The 12,382-nt window shown below is 35.1% G+C and overlaps 1 protein-coding gene across 1 annotated transcript in view; it reads left to right on the forward strand.

Annotated features, from left to right (window-relative positions):
* The window catches only part of Gpc5 (glypican 5), a 1,062,082-nt gene that overhangs the window by 244,392 nt on the left and 805,308 nt on the right, over positions 1-12,382 (forward strand). Inside the window, exon 5 of the mRNA XM_042682662.1 lies at positions 6,457-6,579. Coding sequence (XP_042538596.1) covers positions 6,457-6,579 — 123 coding nt within the window. The remainder of the gene's footprint in view (positions 1-6,456; positions 6,580-12,382) is intronic.

A 12,382-nucleotide genomic window follows, 5' to 3' on the forward strand; every position in this document is an offset into this window, starting at 1 on the left:
TTCTGCTTTTACTTTAGAAAAGAAAGCATTAAAAGAAAAGTGAAAGAGCAAACCCAGAGGCAATTTGGATAATTTGGGGATTAGATTTGTAACCTAAGTAAGAAATTACAAATTTCCATATGAACTGGACTTCTAGGCTTTGAATTAATATTCCACAAAGGAATACTTTCTTGTTTTCTTTGAAATGTTTTCAAACCATTGTTCTTACTTATATCTGATTTATGTATGATATCTATATCTATATATCTGACATAAGGAAGAAGTTCCTGAAGGATGATTAACAGGAACTTCCAGCATCCCCCTGCATTTGTTGTGTTCTTAAATTTAACGTTAATAGCCTAATTATTATAGTAAAATAATTATATAGACCTTGTCATTCCCACAACAAATAAAATTTTGTCATGCTAAGAATATTTTATTCATTGAAATATTCCAGTCTGCTGGGAAGGGAGGCACAAATTCTTACAAGAGGACCACCACTTTTGTGGCAGTAGATAAGTCTGATTTCACTATGACTCTTGTTCCCATCAATTTAATTATCTTCTCCAGTATCTAGTGTGAATTTCCTGGTCCTTTAGTGAAAGTGCATTTTGCAACACTATTCTGAATTTTGAGAACTAAAAAATTGCCAAAACTGAATAGAAGTTTTCAAGTTAGGATTTCTGCTCAGTTTCATACTTTCAAATCAAAATTATCACACATATACTTTCTTCCTTTATATAAACCTCAATGAACATTTCTCTAATTTTGGTATTTTGTGTTTTATAATTCTTTTCCCTTTCTTTACAGGTTTTTTTCTTTTCCTATTTTTCTGTTATCAACAAGAATGAGTCCTAATGTGGTCCTTCAAGATATCCTTAGTTTAGAATACTTAAACCATTCTTCTCTCAAGTCTGTTCCCTTTTCCCAGGAGCTGATGTTACTGCTGAAGTTGCTTGTGCTTTAAGACTCAGAAAGACCAAGCGTTCAATCCAAAACCTTGTCACTTACTGTGGTAGAGGGAAATAGAAATCAGCAACCCACTGGGGCACAGGTGGCTCATGCCTATAATCCCAGCTACTCTAGAAGCTGAGATCTGAGGATCATGGTTCAAAGTCAGCCTGGGCAGGAAAGTTCATGAGACTCTTATCTCCAATAAACCACTAGAAAACTGGAAGTGGCACTGTGGCTCAAGTGGTAGAGAGCTTGCCTTGAGCTGAAGAGCGTAATGACAGTGTCCAAGCCCAGAGTTGAAGCCCTACAACCCAGGGGCGGGGGGAGGGGGAATAAAAAAACAAAAGAAATCAGCAACCCAGCCTAGAAAAATAAACATCACGTACATCATTTCTGTACCCATTTCATAGGCTCCATATAAGCTACATGACTCAACTTCACTGCTTCTGAGATGTGACCAGAAAGTAAGACAGTATTTGGGAACAAACTCATAGTGCTAATTATCTATTCCCCTTTACAGAAAATCACAATCAAATAATTATACACAAAACCAAATTGGCTTTGGTTTCCCTTTGGTGATTGTCCAGTTCTAATTCTAAGTCTACTTTTAGTGCTCATTATTACACAAATCCAAAGTATGTATCTACTTCCAATGCTTTACTTATTACTTCATTCTGGTAGCCTTCCCTAAAAGATATCACAGCCTAGGCAACTTAAAAAAACAGAAGCAAAATTTCTCGTATTTCTGGAGGGTGAAGTTAAAGATTTTTTCTTGTTTCTTTCCTGAACCTGCAAATGGTCCTGTTTTTGTGTCTTGCAGGGCCCTTTCTTTGTACGCACATCTGGTGATTGCTTTTTCTTCTTAAAATGACTCTAGTCATATTGGATTAGTCACATGGACCCTTTTATGTGATGTTGTTTTAGCCTTAATTCCCTCTTTGTCCTTGTCTTTTCTTTCTGCCTAGCTCTAGCAGCACTAGGGTTTAAACTCAGAGACTTGCCCCAGTAATGCAGGCATTCTACTTCTTAGCTATGCATCAACCCATGTCTTTGGCTTCTTAATTTGGCTTCTTATTTTTGGCTTCCTACCTGGACTTTTACTTGGACCACAACTCCCCTATTTTAGGCTTCCCATCATAACTTGGGTAACAAGTGAGTGCTACTACTACATTCCACATCTTTCCATTGAGATAGAGTCTAGTGGACTTTTCATTCTGAGTTGGCCTACAGCGGTGATCTTCCCAATCTCAGCCTCCTGAATAGTTTCAGTGCATGCTACTGCATCCTGCTATGACAGTCTTATGAACTTTTATGGCTGGGCTGGCCAGGAACTTCGACCCTCCCATTCTCAGCTTTCAAAGTAACAGGATTACAGTTGTAGCCCAGTGATGCCTAGCTTTAAGACCTTATTTCCAAACTAAGTCATGTTACGGGTCAAGGGTTGGTATAAATACTGTGAAGAATCTTTCTAAGTCTACCTTTCCTTACTTTGTAGTTTTCATAGCTCTTTAACTTTGAAGACTCTCTTCCTTTATTCTCTTTAGAGTCCCTTTGACTGGTCTCAATGCATATTATTTATCTGAAATATCCATATCCATGGCTTCAAACACCATTTCTATGGATGATGAGTCTCTTACCACACATTCAGTAAATTTGGCTTTCAAAGTCAAACAGAAAACTCACACAATATTCATGGTTTGTACATCAGTAATATCAGCAACACTGGAGTGCTTTCTGTAAAATGTAGAATATTGGTCCCTACCTTACAACTATTAAATCTGGATTTACCTCTTGGCTGGGTTTCTAGGTGGTGTTTACACATATTGGGTTTGATGAGAGGTGCTTTACTTGCTCTCTCAAAAACTACCTCAAGTGGAGCACTTTTACTCATGTATTAAGTTGACAACTTTTAATGGGATATGTTGTACACAGACACCATCTCTGCTCTAGGATCTATAGCAATGACCAAAACAAACAAATGAAAAACAGCTGCTGCCTGCCTGGATCCTTATGCTAGAGCAGGATAAAAGGAAACCATGTGCTATCAAAAAGGTGAGAACATTGAACAGGATGAGGACCGCTAAGGATGGCGTGGGATACTAGAATTGTGGTATTTCCCTTTTCCTCATTTTTGATTTCAGTGAATGAGGTAGGGGAAGACGAAAAGTATCCTGAAGCTGTTCCTTTACAGTCCATTCTGGATTCCTCACACCTATTAAATTTTAGTTGTTTTCTGGCAAAGTTGGTTTTTGGTTACTGTTGTTTTTTGTCTTTTGTTTTTTCCCCTCCCATTCTCAGTTTTCCTTTTCCTGGATTTTGTTTCAGTTCCTATTACCAATCTCTTCTATCTACTTCTATCTCTGCTCTTCTATCTACTTCCTCGTTGCTACTTTGATGGTGATACTTTACTGGCTAGAAAACCCTTAATGGCTCCAAATGCCTTTGGAATAAATGCCTCCGAATGCCACAAAATGATCAATAAGGCTTATGGTAGTTTGATCTTTCCCTACTTATTACCAGAATTCATTCTCTCTCTCTCTCTCTCTCTCTCTCTCTCTCTCTCTCTCTCTCTCTCTCTCTCTCTCTTTCTCTCTTTTGTCAGTCGTGGGGCTTGAACTCTGGGCCTGAGGGCTGTCCCTCAACTCTTAAGCTCAAGGCAAGCGTTCTACCACTTGAGCTACAGTGCCACTTCTGGTTTTCTAGTGGTTTATTGGAGATAAGAGTTTCACGGACTTTCCTGCCTGGGCTGGCTTTGAACCATGATCCTCAGATCTCAGCCTCCTGAGTAGCTAGGATACAGGCGTGAACCACCAGTGCCCGGCTTCAGAATTCATTCTCATAAGTACTTTACCCCCTAGCCAAGCTGCATATTTTTCTGTCATATCTTTGTTTTTGATTGTTTATATAGGGAATATTAAGCTGCTGTGTTATTTGGAAATATTACCTGATTTGGGTATCTTCCCATGTGGCATTATAAACACTGTTTTCTTCCTTTGGCTTTTCACCAAAAATACATATTCATAGAAAACGGGGACTTTCTCGTTTACTTGTGATGATGAGCTCATGCCAACACAAAGCATGGTACTCACTGAAGTTTGTGCACTGTGACAAATAATAAATAACTTTACTGTCCATAGAATAAGTGGAAATCTGGGTTACAAGCCTTCAGAGTAAGCACAAAGTGGGAAGGTGTGTTTGGGGAATAGCAAGTATCTAGCTTTATAGTAGGTTTTCTGTTATTACAGTTGAGAAAGGTGTCTTATGTACCTTTCTGAGAAGTGCATGAGAATGCACTATGGTTGCATTGCTACAGCTCAAGCAAGTGACGAAGTGACAGACATGTTCGGTAGAATATCAGATTTGGATTTTAGAAGTGTTCTTGTCCTGAATGGGATGTGGCTATGAAAGGAAGAATTTGGAAGTATGCAGTCCTGGTGCATTGAACACAGACAAACATGCCAATGCTTGTTAAGGCCATGTAGTACATCCCTGGCAAAAAAAATTGAAAGAAAAGGAAAGCTCTTTCCATTAGGGTCTGCTGATGGGAAAGGAGAAATGAAAGTAGCTGTAGTCACAAAGTTCCCAGTAAGTAGGTAATTTGAGGTCCATAAAATTTTATTCATCTTTATACCATCAACTTTGAGGTCTTAACATCATATCTTTTTTTCCCCTGGCTTCTTAATTGCTAGAAAACATACTGATTCCATAAGAGTGATCATTGATTTAGAATAGAATTTATGACAGAAGCTTCTCATCTTTTCATTCATTCTAGGAATGTACAGATTTCTTCTCTAATTACGTACTTGCAATGTAAGAATTCATATTTGTTCATGTAATCCAGTTATGGGGAGGGGTAGGGGATATAGCCATCTTGGAGGGACTTAACTCCTACTAGATAAAAATTAGTAGTAAGTAAGAAATGTAATTACTTTGATTGCAAGAAAACAAAGCTTTTCTTTGATGCTTGTGATTGCTCAAACTAAGTTATCCATCCACGAAAACAAAACTTTCTTATTAATCATAAGTTCTAGATGAGTCAAGTATATACTTTTTACAGCTACTTGTCTAGTAATATTTTTCTGAAACCAAACACTTGCAGTTATATATATTTTTTATTTTGAAAATACCACACAGAGGGGTTACAATTACATGAGCAAGGTAATGAGTACATTTCTTATCAAGCATTGTTGCCTCCTCCTTTGTTTCCCCTTCCTATCCCCTCCCATCTCCCCCCATTCCCTGTGCTCCAAAGTTGTAAAGTTCGTTTTTCAACATAACATCTTGTACATCTCATTGTTTCAATGGGTCTACCTGTATCCCTATTTAAACATTTGTTTTTTCACTTCCCCTCTCCAAATTATACCAACCTGGAACTCAAAAAATTAAATCCCCCAACAACAAATCTGCCGTTATATTTTCTAATCATATGATTACATGATTTCTAGTGTTACACTTTTGAAAATCATATTTATCTTATAGTCAACTCCAGCAGTTTCTGTTTTAAATACTGCTTTAAGAATTGATAAAAATGGGGCTGGGAAGGTGGCTCAGTGGTAGAGTGCTTGCCTTACATGCTTGAGGCCCTGGGTTTGATTCCTCAACACCACATAAGCAATAGAAAAAGCGGGAAGTGGCTCTGTAGCTCAGGTGGTAAAGCATTGGCTATGAACTGAAGAGCTGAGGGACAGGGCCCAGGCCCAGAGTTCAGGCCCCACGACTGCCAATAAATAAATAAATAAATAAACAAATAAATAGAAATAATTATAAATTGATGCAGTTGATCAACAATTCTGTTAAAATTAGGTTTAATTTTTAAAAAGTTGGTTAATCAAGTGATAAAAAGCCTAGGTTCTACAACTCAAAAATCTTGACCTTCTATATTAAAAACAGCAATTCTGCATTTTTGTTGTTTTCCCTCCCATAATTGTTAGGGAGAAAACAGTAGTGTGGGTGGGAGAAAGCCTAGATTTATATATTAAGGATATATTCTTTATTTTTATGTTTTTGAAAAATCTTGTAGTGTTATTTAATAAAGACTTATGACTCTATATAATTAAAAAGAAAAGAGAAAACCCAGGAAGGATAAGAAACAATCTACTGAGCTTTTACTCAGTAGGCAATAAATTAACATGTAAGGTTCTGACATTTTTTACATAGAAATGAAAATTATTAGAATCACTGAAATTTAGATTCCAATGTCTACTGAAGATGTCAGAGAGGCTAACTAAAGTGTCATATACGTGTATATGTGTATATTCACAACCACATTCTTGATCCTAGAACAATAAATAAGATTATAAAGACTATAAAGGCTTATTCAAAGAATAAATTAGTGCTACATTCTTTGAAAAATACATTTTCCAGATTATTAGAAAAGTGCTTAAATATATATATATATACATATATAAATATATACATATAAATAAGTATATTCCAAACATTACACATAGTAATATCTGTCATTAGTGTTGGGTTGTACTATGCATTTTGGATTTTAATGAGTTTCTTTGTTCTTTCATTCAGAGAATTTATCAACAGCCTTCGACTGTACAGGTCATTCTATGGTGGCCTGGCTGATCAGCTTTGCATTAAGGAATTAGCTGCCGCTGATGGACTACCCTGCTGGAATGGAGAAGCTGTGCAAAGGTATGTCCTGTGGACTGGTCTGTGGAAACATGGTAATTTCTCTTAAACCCTGCTTGCTCTCTTTTCCTGAGTCATCAATGGATATCTTTAGTTTTAACTTTTCTATGCATGACCAAGTAGTGATTAACTCTTTTTCATTATTTCCTTAAAATAGATTCTAATCCTTTTAATTAAAAAATGATCACTTCCTGTGATGTTTTGAAAGATTTTCCTCTTTTCAACCTATGATTATAAAATAATCTCACCTGTCTTAATCTCACCTGTCCTGTTCAGTTGGTTTTATTTTTCAAGTTTGTTTTTGAACTTCATGGGTATTGAAGCAGGAGGAAAGTCAGCTAAATGTCAATACTCATATGAAGATGCACTGCTATGTGAATGTTTCTCAGAAGTATTAGCATGTCCATCCTATAGTGATTTTCTCTTGACAGCAAAAGATAGGGAGAAAGAAGAAAAAGAGGAGAGAGAGGATAAAAGAGAGAATGGAGAGAGACAAAGAAAGAGTATGAAACAGAAGAGAGAGAAAGAAAAATGTATACTTACATAATCATAACAACTTTATGTGTGTTTGAATTCTTGTTTGCATGTTGTCAATTGTAATGAAACATAAAAGGAAAAGCTCACTTTTACCTTATTCTTCTCCATCTGGTGTTTCTGTTATAGCTTCTCTTTTATTTCTTGTAACTGATTGTACTTGCAATTACCCTCCTATACTTGCCACACTCATCAATGCTCCTTAGTTCATAAAACTGATAAGGAAGTAGTGCTTTTATTTATCTTTGCTGATAATTATATATGAGATAATGAAGCTCTGTGTCATGGATTTGAATTTTTGAAGTGTAAAATATACTTTATTGATATATGTTAATTTGAATTCCTTAAAAACGTTTATTCTTGCTTTGAAGTTGTCAAAAAAGTATACTTTAGTTTCCACAGTCTACAAAAAGGAAAGATCAGATGTCATGCTTTCTTATGTCCCAATACACATGCTCCATATAGAGTCAGTTTGTTTAGTTATCAAAAAAGTGATAAGTTCATTTAACATGTTATTTAACAAAATAAATTTACTATAATAAGTATATACTATAAAAATTTCAAAATGAATGATACAGTAAGAGCTAGTTACTTATTTCTTGGTGATTATATTCATTATATTTAAAAGTTGCATTTCTGAATTTTAAATTATTACTTTATAGCTAACATATACATATCTCATAGAGGTTATTAAAATATTTTTGCAGATGAGCACTGTAATTAAATTTAAATACAATATTTAATACTCAAGATTGATGTTCTTTTTTTCCTGTGTGTATATTGGACTTTAATAAATATTTTGCTGTCCTTGAAAGAAATAATAGCATAGATTGTCTTGACTTCTTTTTCTTTTCTTTTGTTTCTTAATTTTCTTTTTCTTCTTCTTTTCTCTTTTCTTCCCTTAAAAAAATCATTAATGGGACTTGAGTTCAGGCCTTATTCTTTGACTAGGCTTTTTCCATACACAGATGATACTCTACTACTTGAATCATACATCCAGTTTCTGCTTTTTGCTGCTTCAATAGAGAAAAGATTCTCTCAGGTAATTTGCTTTTGTTTTCGAAGTGAGATTCTCAGATCTTGAGCAGCTTACAGTTGATGGTGGAGTGGTTCTTAGCATTCTCATTGGTCCCAGCTCAATCTGACATTTCCTATCCCACCCAGACCTCCTGTCTGTTTGCCATTTCCAAGTGCACCACGATTCTAGTCTCTGATGAATAAGCTTTAGTTTGCCTTCATCTATCCCCAAATATTTTCTCTACCTTCCTTATCTTAGTGGACATTTTACCCTTTTCTTCAAGATAATTTCTTTTTTAAAGTATATTTTTATTGTTAGTATATATTATATGTAAATATAAATTATAATATATATACATATACATGTAATTGTTTTGTATATATTTATTTATTGTTAGCCTACCTCCAGAGATGATTCTATTTCATCTCTGAGTGTTTTGTAGTAGTGAACAAAGAGTTTCCCAGGCATGTTTTAGTAATATATTGCAACAAATCATTCCTTAATATCTTAATATATGTCAATTGACTCACCAGATTCTCTCTGTGAGTGTAGAATGTGATCTTTTTTCAGTGTATCCACAATATTAAAAACCCAAATATTTATGAAATGTAATTGATTGATTATGGTGTATTCATCATGAATATTGTCTTCAAAGAAAAGTATGCATATTTGCATCTGCTGTTATAAAATAATTTTAAGTAATTGTTCAGTAAAAATGGCTGAAAGCAGTATTATATATATTCTACTAGTAGATTTAAGTTCATAAAATAGATGCAAGTATTTCTTCTGAATAATACTCTTGGTTGGTTAGTAGGAAAAATGTTAATATGTCTAATTTTAGGACAAAATACTAGGAGGTTGTCTGTATTTTTATAGTGTACATAATCAATCAATTAATTAATTAGATGGTTTATTTTGGTAACCCCAAACCATTATTGTTTTCTTTTTAAAACAATGTTACTTTTGTAAAAAAAATAATTAAAATTACCTTTCAAGAAATTAAAAATGAAATTAATGGCTCATGTCTGTAATCCCAAAGGTTCAGGAGGTAGAGATCTGGTGCATCACAATTTGAGGCCAGCTTGAACAAAGAGTTGGAGCAAGACCCTTTCTCAATCAACAGCTAGGTTTGGGGACATGCACTTGTCATTCTGGCCTCACAAAGCACAGATTAGGAGGATTGCAGTTCAGGCTAGCCTAGGCACTAATTCAAGACCCTGTTTCAATGTTATAAAGCAACTGAGCTATGCACATAGCTCTAGTGGTATAGTGATTACCTAGTAAGCTTACCTGGGCCTTAAGTTCAACCCACACTACTGCCAAAAAGAAACCTCTTTATAGTGCGATTTATTTATGCACTTAGTTTTTAAAAATTCCATAGTTTTACTAGCATCAATTAGATGTACATAGGGCCATTTATTTTGTCATGTCCATATATATTTGTGTATATATACGTGTATGTATATATATACACATGCAATGCTTTTCCTTGGTTAGACTCAGCCGCTGTATTACTATCCCTCATTCCCTCTTTCCTCTCCCCAAACAATTTCAACAGGCTTCATTACTCCAATTTCACAGTGTATATAAAGTATTTCAGCCATATTTATCTTTTTTTGCCTCTCCACTCATCCATGCCCATTAGAATCCATACCCTGTACAGTATACATTTTGCATTTCTTTCACTATTTTTTAGTGTATATTAATTGTTCAAAGAGATTTTACACATGCTAGCACTGTACTTTAGTGATATTTCCCAATTTCTGTAATTCATATTTTCATTGTAATTGTGTGACATTGTTTTGTCAAATCTTCATGGATCCACTTAAATATTGAAATACTGAATCTCCCTTATTACATTCCTATATCGAGTCTAGATTACTGTTACAATAGGAAATTGTTAACCACTTCCTCTTTGAGAAAGAAATAAAAAGCAGAGACCACTAGTGAAAAACTATAAGAAATCCTCACATATGTATGCATTCATTTCTGAGACCTACAGAAAATTAAAATAAAAAATGACATACCCTTTTGAAAAACAATGGATACCAAGTGAATGTATATCAACTTTGGGATTGAACACTAATTTGATTCATTATGGTGGGTTATAATCATCAAGTTCATCTTGGAGAAATGATGGTAGCCAATGCTGAATTTATCCTCTATTATAAGATCAGAGTGATTGTTTTGGCAAGATTTCCCTTCCAGCTTTTTCTGCTTATGTGGCACTAGGGAATAACCCAGGGCCTCATTTCGTGCAAGGCAAGCACTCTACCACTGAGCCACCTTCCCAGCCCCCCCACTTTTTTTTTTTTTGGTCAGTCGTGGGGCTTGAACTCTGGGCCTAGGTGCTGTCCCTCAGCTCTTCAGTTTAAGGCTAGTGCTCTACCACTTGAGCCACAGTACCACTTCTGGTTTATTGGAGATAAGAGTCTCGCAGACTTTCCTGCCTGGGGTGGCTTTGAACCGTGATCCTCAGATCTCAGCCTCCTGAGTAGCTAGGATTACAGGCGTGAGCCACCGGCGCCCAGCTTCTGACAGGCATTTCATCTATACAGAATTCTGTATAGATGAAAGTGTCTCAAATACTTGCATTAGATAAGAGGAGTTGAATTTCTGAAACAAAATTGTTTTAACTGAAATGATTTTGAACATGTACTCCTACCATCTTCTGCAACATTGTGTCACAGTTCAACAATTCCTAATTCAAGATGAAATGCATGGTCTCTCCTCTTAAGGTATTCTCTCACCTCTCCTCTCTTCATCATGAAATAAAATTGTTCTCTGGAAGGTTTTTCAGTTCCTACTCTATGATTGTAAATTGATTGCTTATGATTTGTAACTCTCCCTTCATCTCCAGGAATTTATGGTCCTCACAACAACTCTTAAATTAGCCAGAGGGTGTTAAGTACCCTAATGAAATTAATAAGCCACGTTATTCCTAATTTCATTTTGATTTAGTTTTTGTTCCTGAATGCTTCTTTCATAATTTAACATTTTCTAGCTCTTATGATAAGATAAACCCTTTTCTTAAACAATTATAATAGAATTTTAAAAATAAGACAAAAACAGAAAACCTGAGAACCTGGTGAAATTTTCTACTTGCCTATTGTCTGTTTCTGCTCTATACAAATAATTACCCTGACTATATAATTGGTTTTAACTTTAGCATCTCCATCCTAACCCATCCTCTTACTCTTTATCAGGAAATCTACCTTACTTTCATTTTTTCTGTTTTATTTCCCAATCTTACAGTATCCAATTATATATATATATATAAAATATTACATATTATATATTTGCTCATGGAGCTTGAACTCAGAATCTGGGTTCAGTCCTTGAGCTCTTTTGCTCAAGGCTAGTGCTCTACCACTTTGAGCCACAGCTCCACTTTGAGCCATGGCTCCACTTCTAGTTTTCTGCTAGTTAACTGGAGATAAGAGTCTCATAGACTTTGCTGCAAGGTCTGGCTTTGAACCATGATCCTGAGGTATCAGCCTCCTTAGTAGCTAGGATTACAGGTGTGAGCCACAAACAACCAGTGCCCAGTCCAATTGTATTTTTCTTAAGAAACAAAATCATATATTTGTACCAATTATGAAATGTTAGGGCCATCTTTATTTTAAAAAAACACTAGTTTCTAAAATTTATTGATGTAACAATGAGTTTTTTTCCAGTTTCCTGTACAAAGGCTGTATGTTTGATCTTCATGACTTTTTTTTTTTTTGTCAGTCTTGGGGCTTAACTTTGGGCCTGGGCATTGTCCCTGAAATCTTTAGGTGAAGGCAAGCACTCTACCACTTGAGCCACAGTCCCACTTGATCTTCATGACTTAAAATCCACTCTTTCTCTTTCCTTTTTTCACAGTATGCATATCTAATCAGGTCTCCAATATTGTTGAACTATATATTTTCAAGTATCACCATTCTTATCATACTTACACCAATCATGTTTCATTCAGAATTAAAAGTTGCTAAAAATGCAGAGATTCCACTAATAACAGAATAATTTTAATGAGGTTATTTTCTCTGTGTAACTGTATTAAATCCACTAGAAGACTTTTACCTTGACAGATGAATGAAATCATGACCAGTCCTTAAGAAATTTTTAGTTATGATTAATATCTGAAGGATTTTTGGTTATCTATTAGTCCTACAAGCAGTTGAAATTCTGTAATGAAAATGCTCAATTGAAATTTATATTTAGAAGGTTGAAATTCATTTAGCAATGTTGTTTATCCTTTGTTTTTGTTTT

The sequence above is a fragment of the Dipodomys spectabilis genome, unplaced genomic scaffold, assembly GCF_019054845.1.
Source record: "Dipodomys spectabilis isolate Male_0828 unplaced genomic scaffold, ASM1905484v1 ptg000075l, whole genome shotgun sequence".
NCBI classification, from domain to species: Eukaryota; Metazoa; Chordata; class Mammalia; order Rodentia; family Heteromyidae; genus Dipodomys; species Dipodomys spectabilis.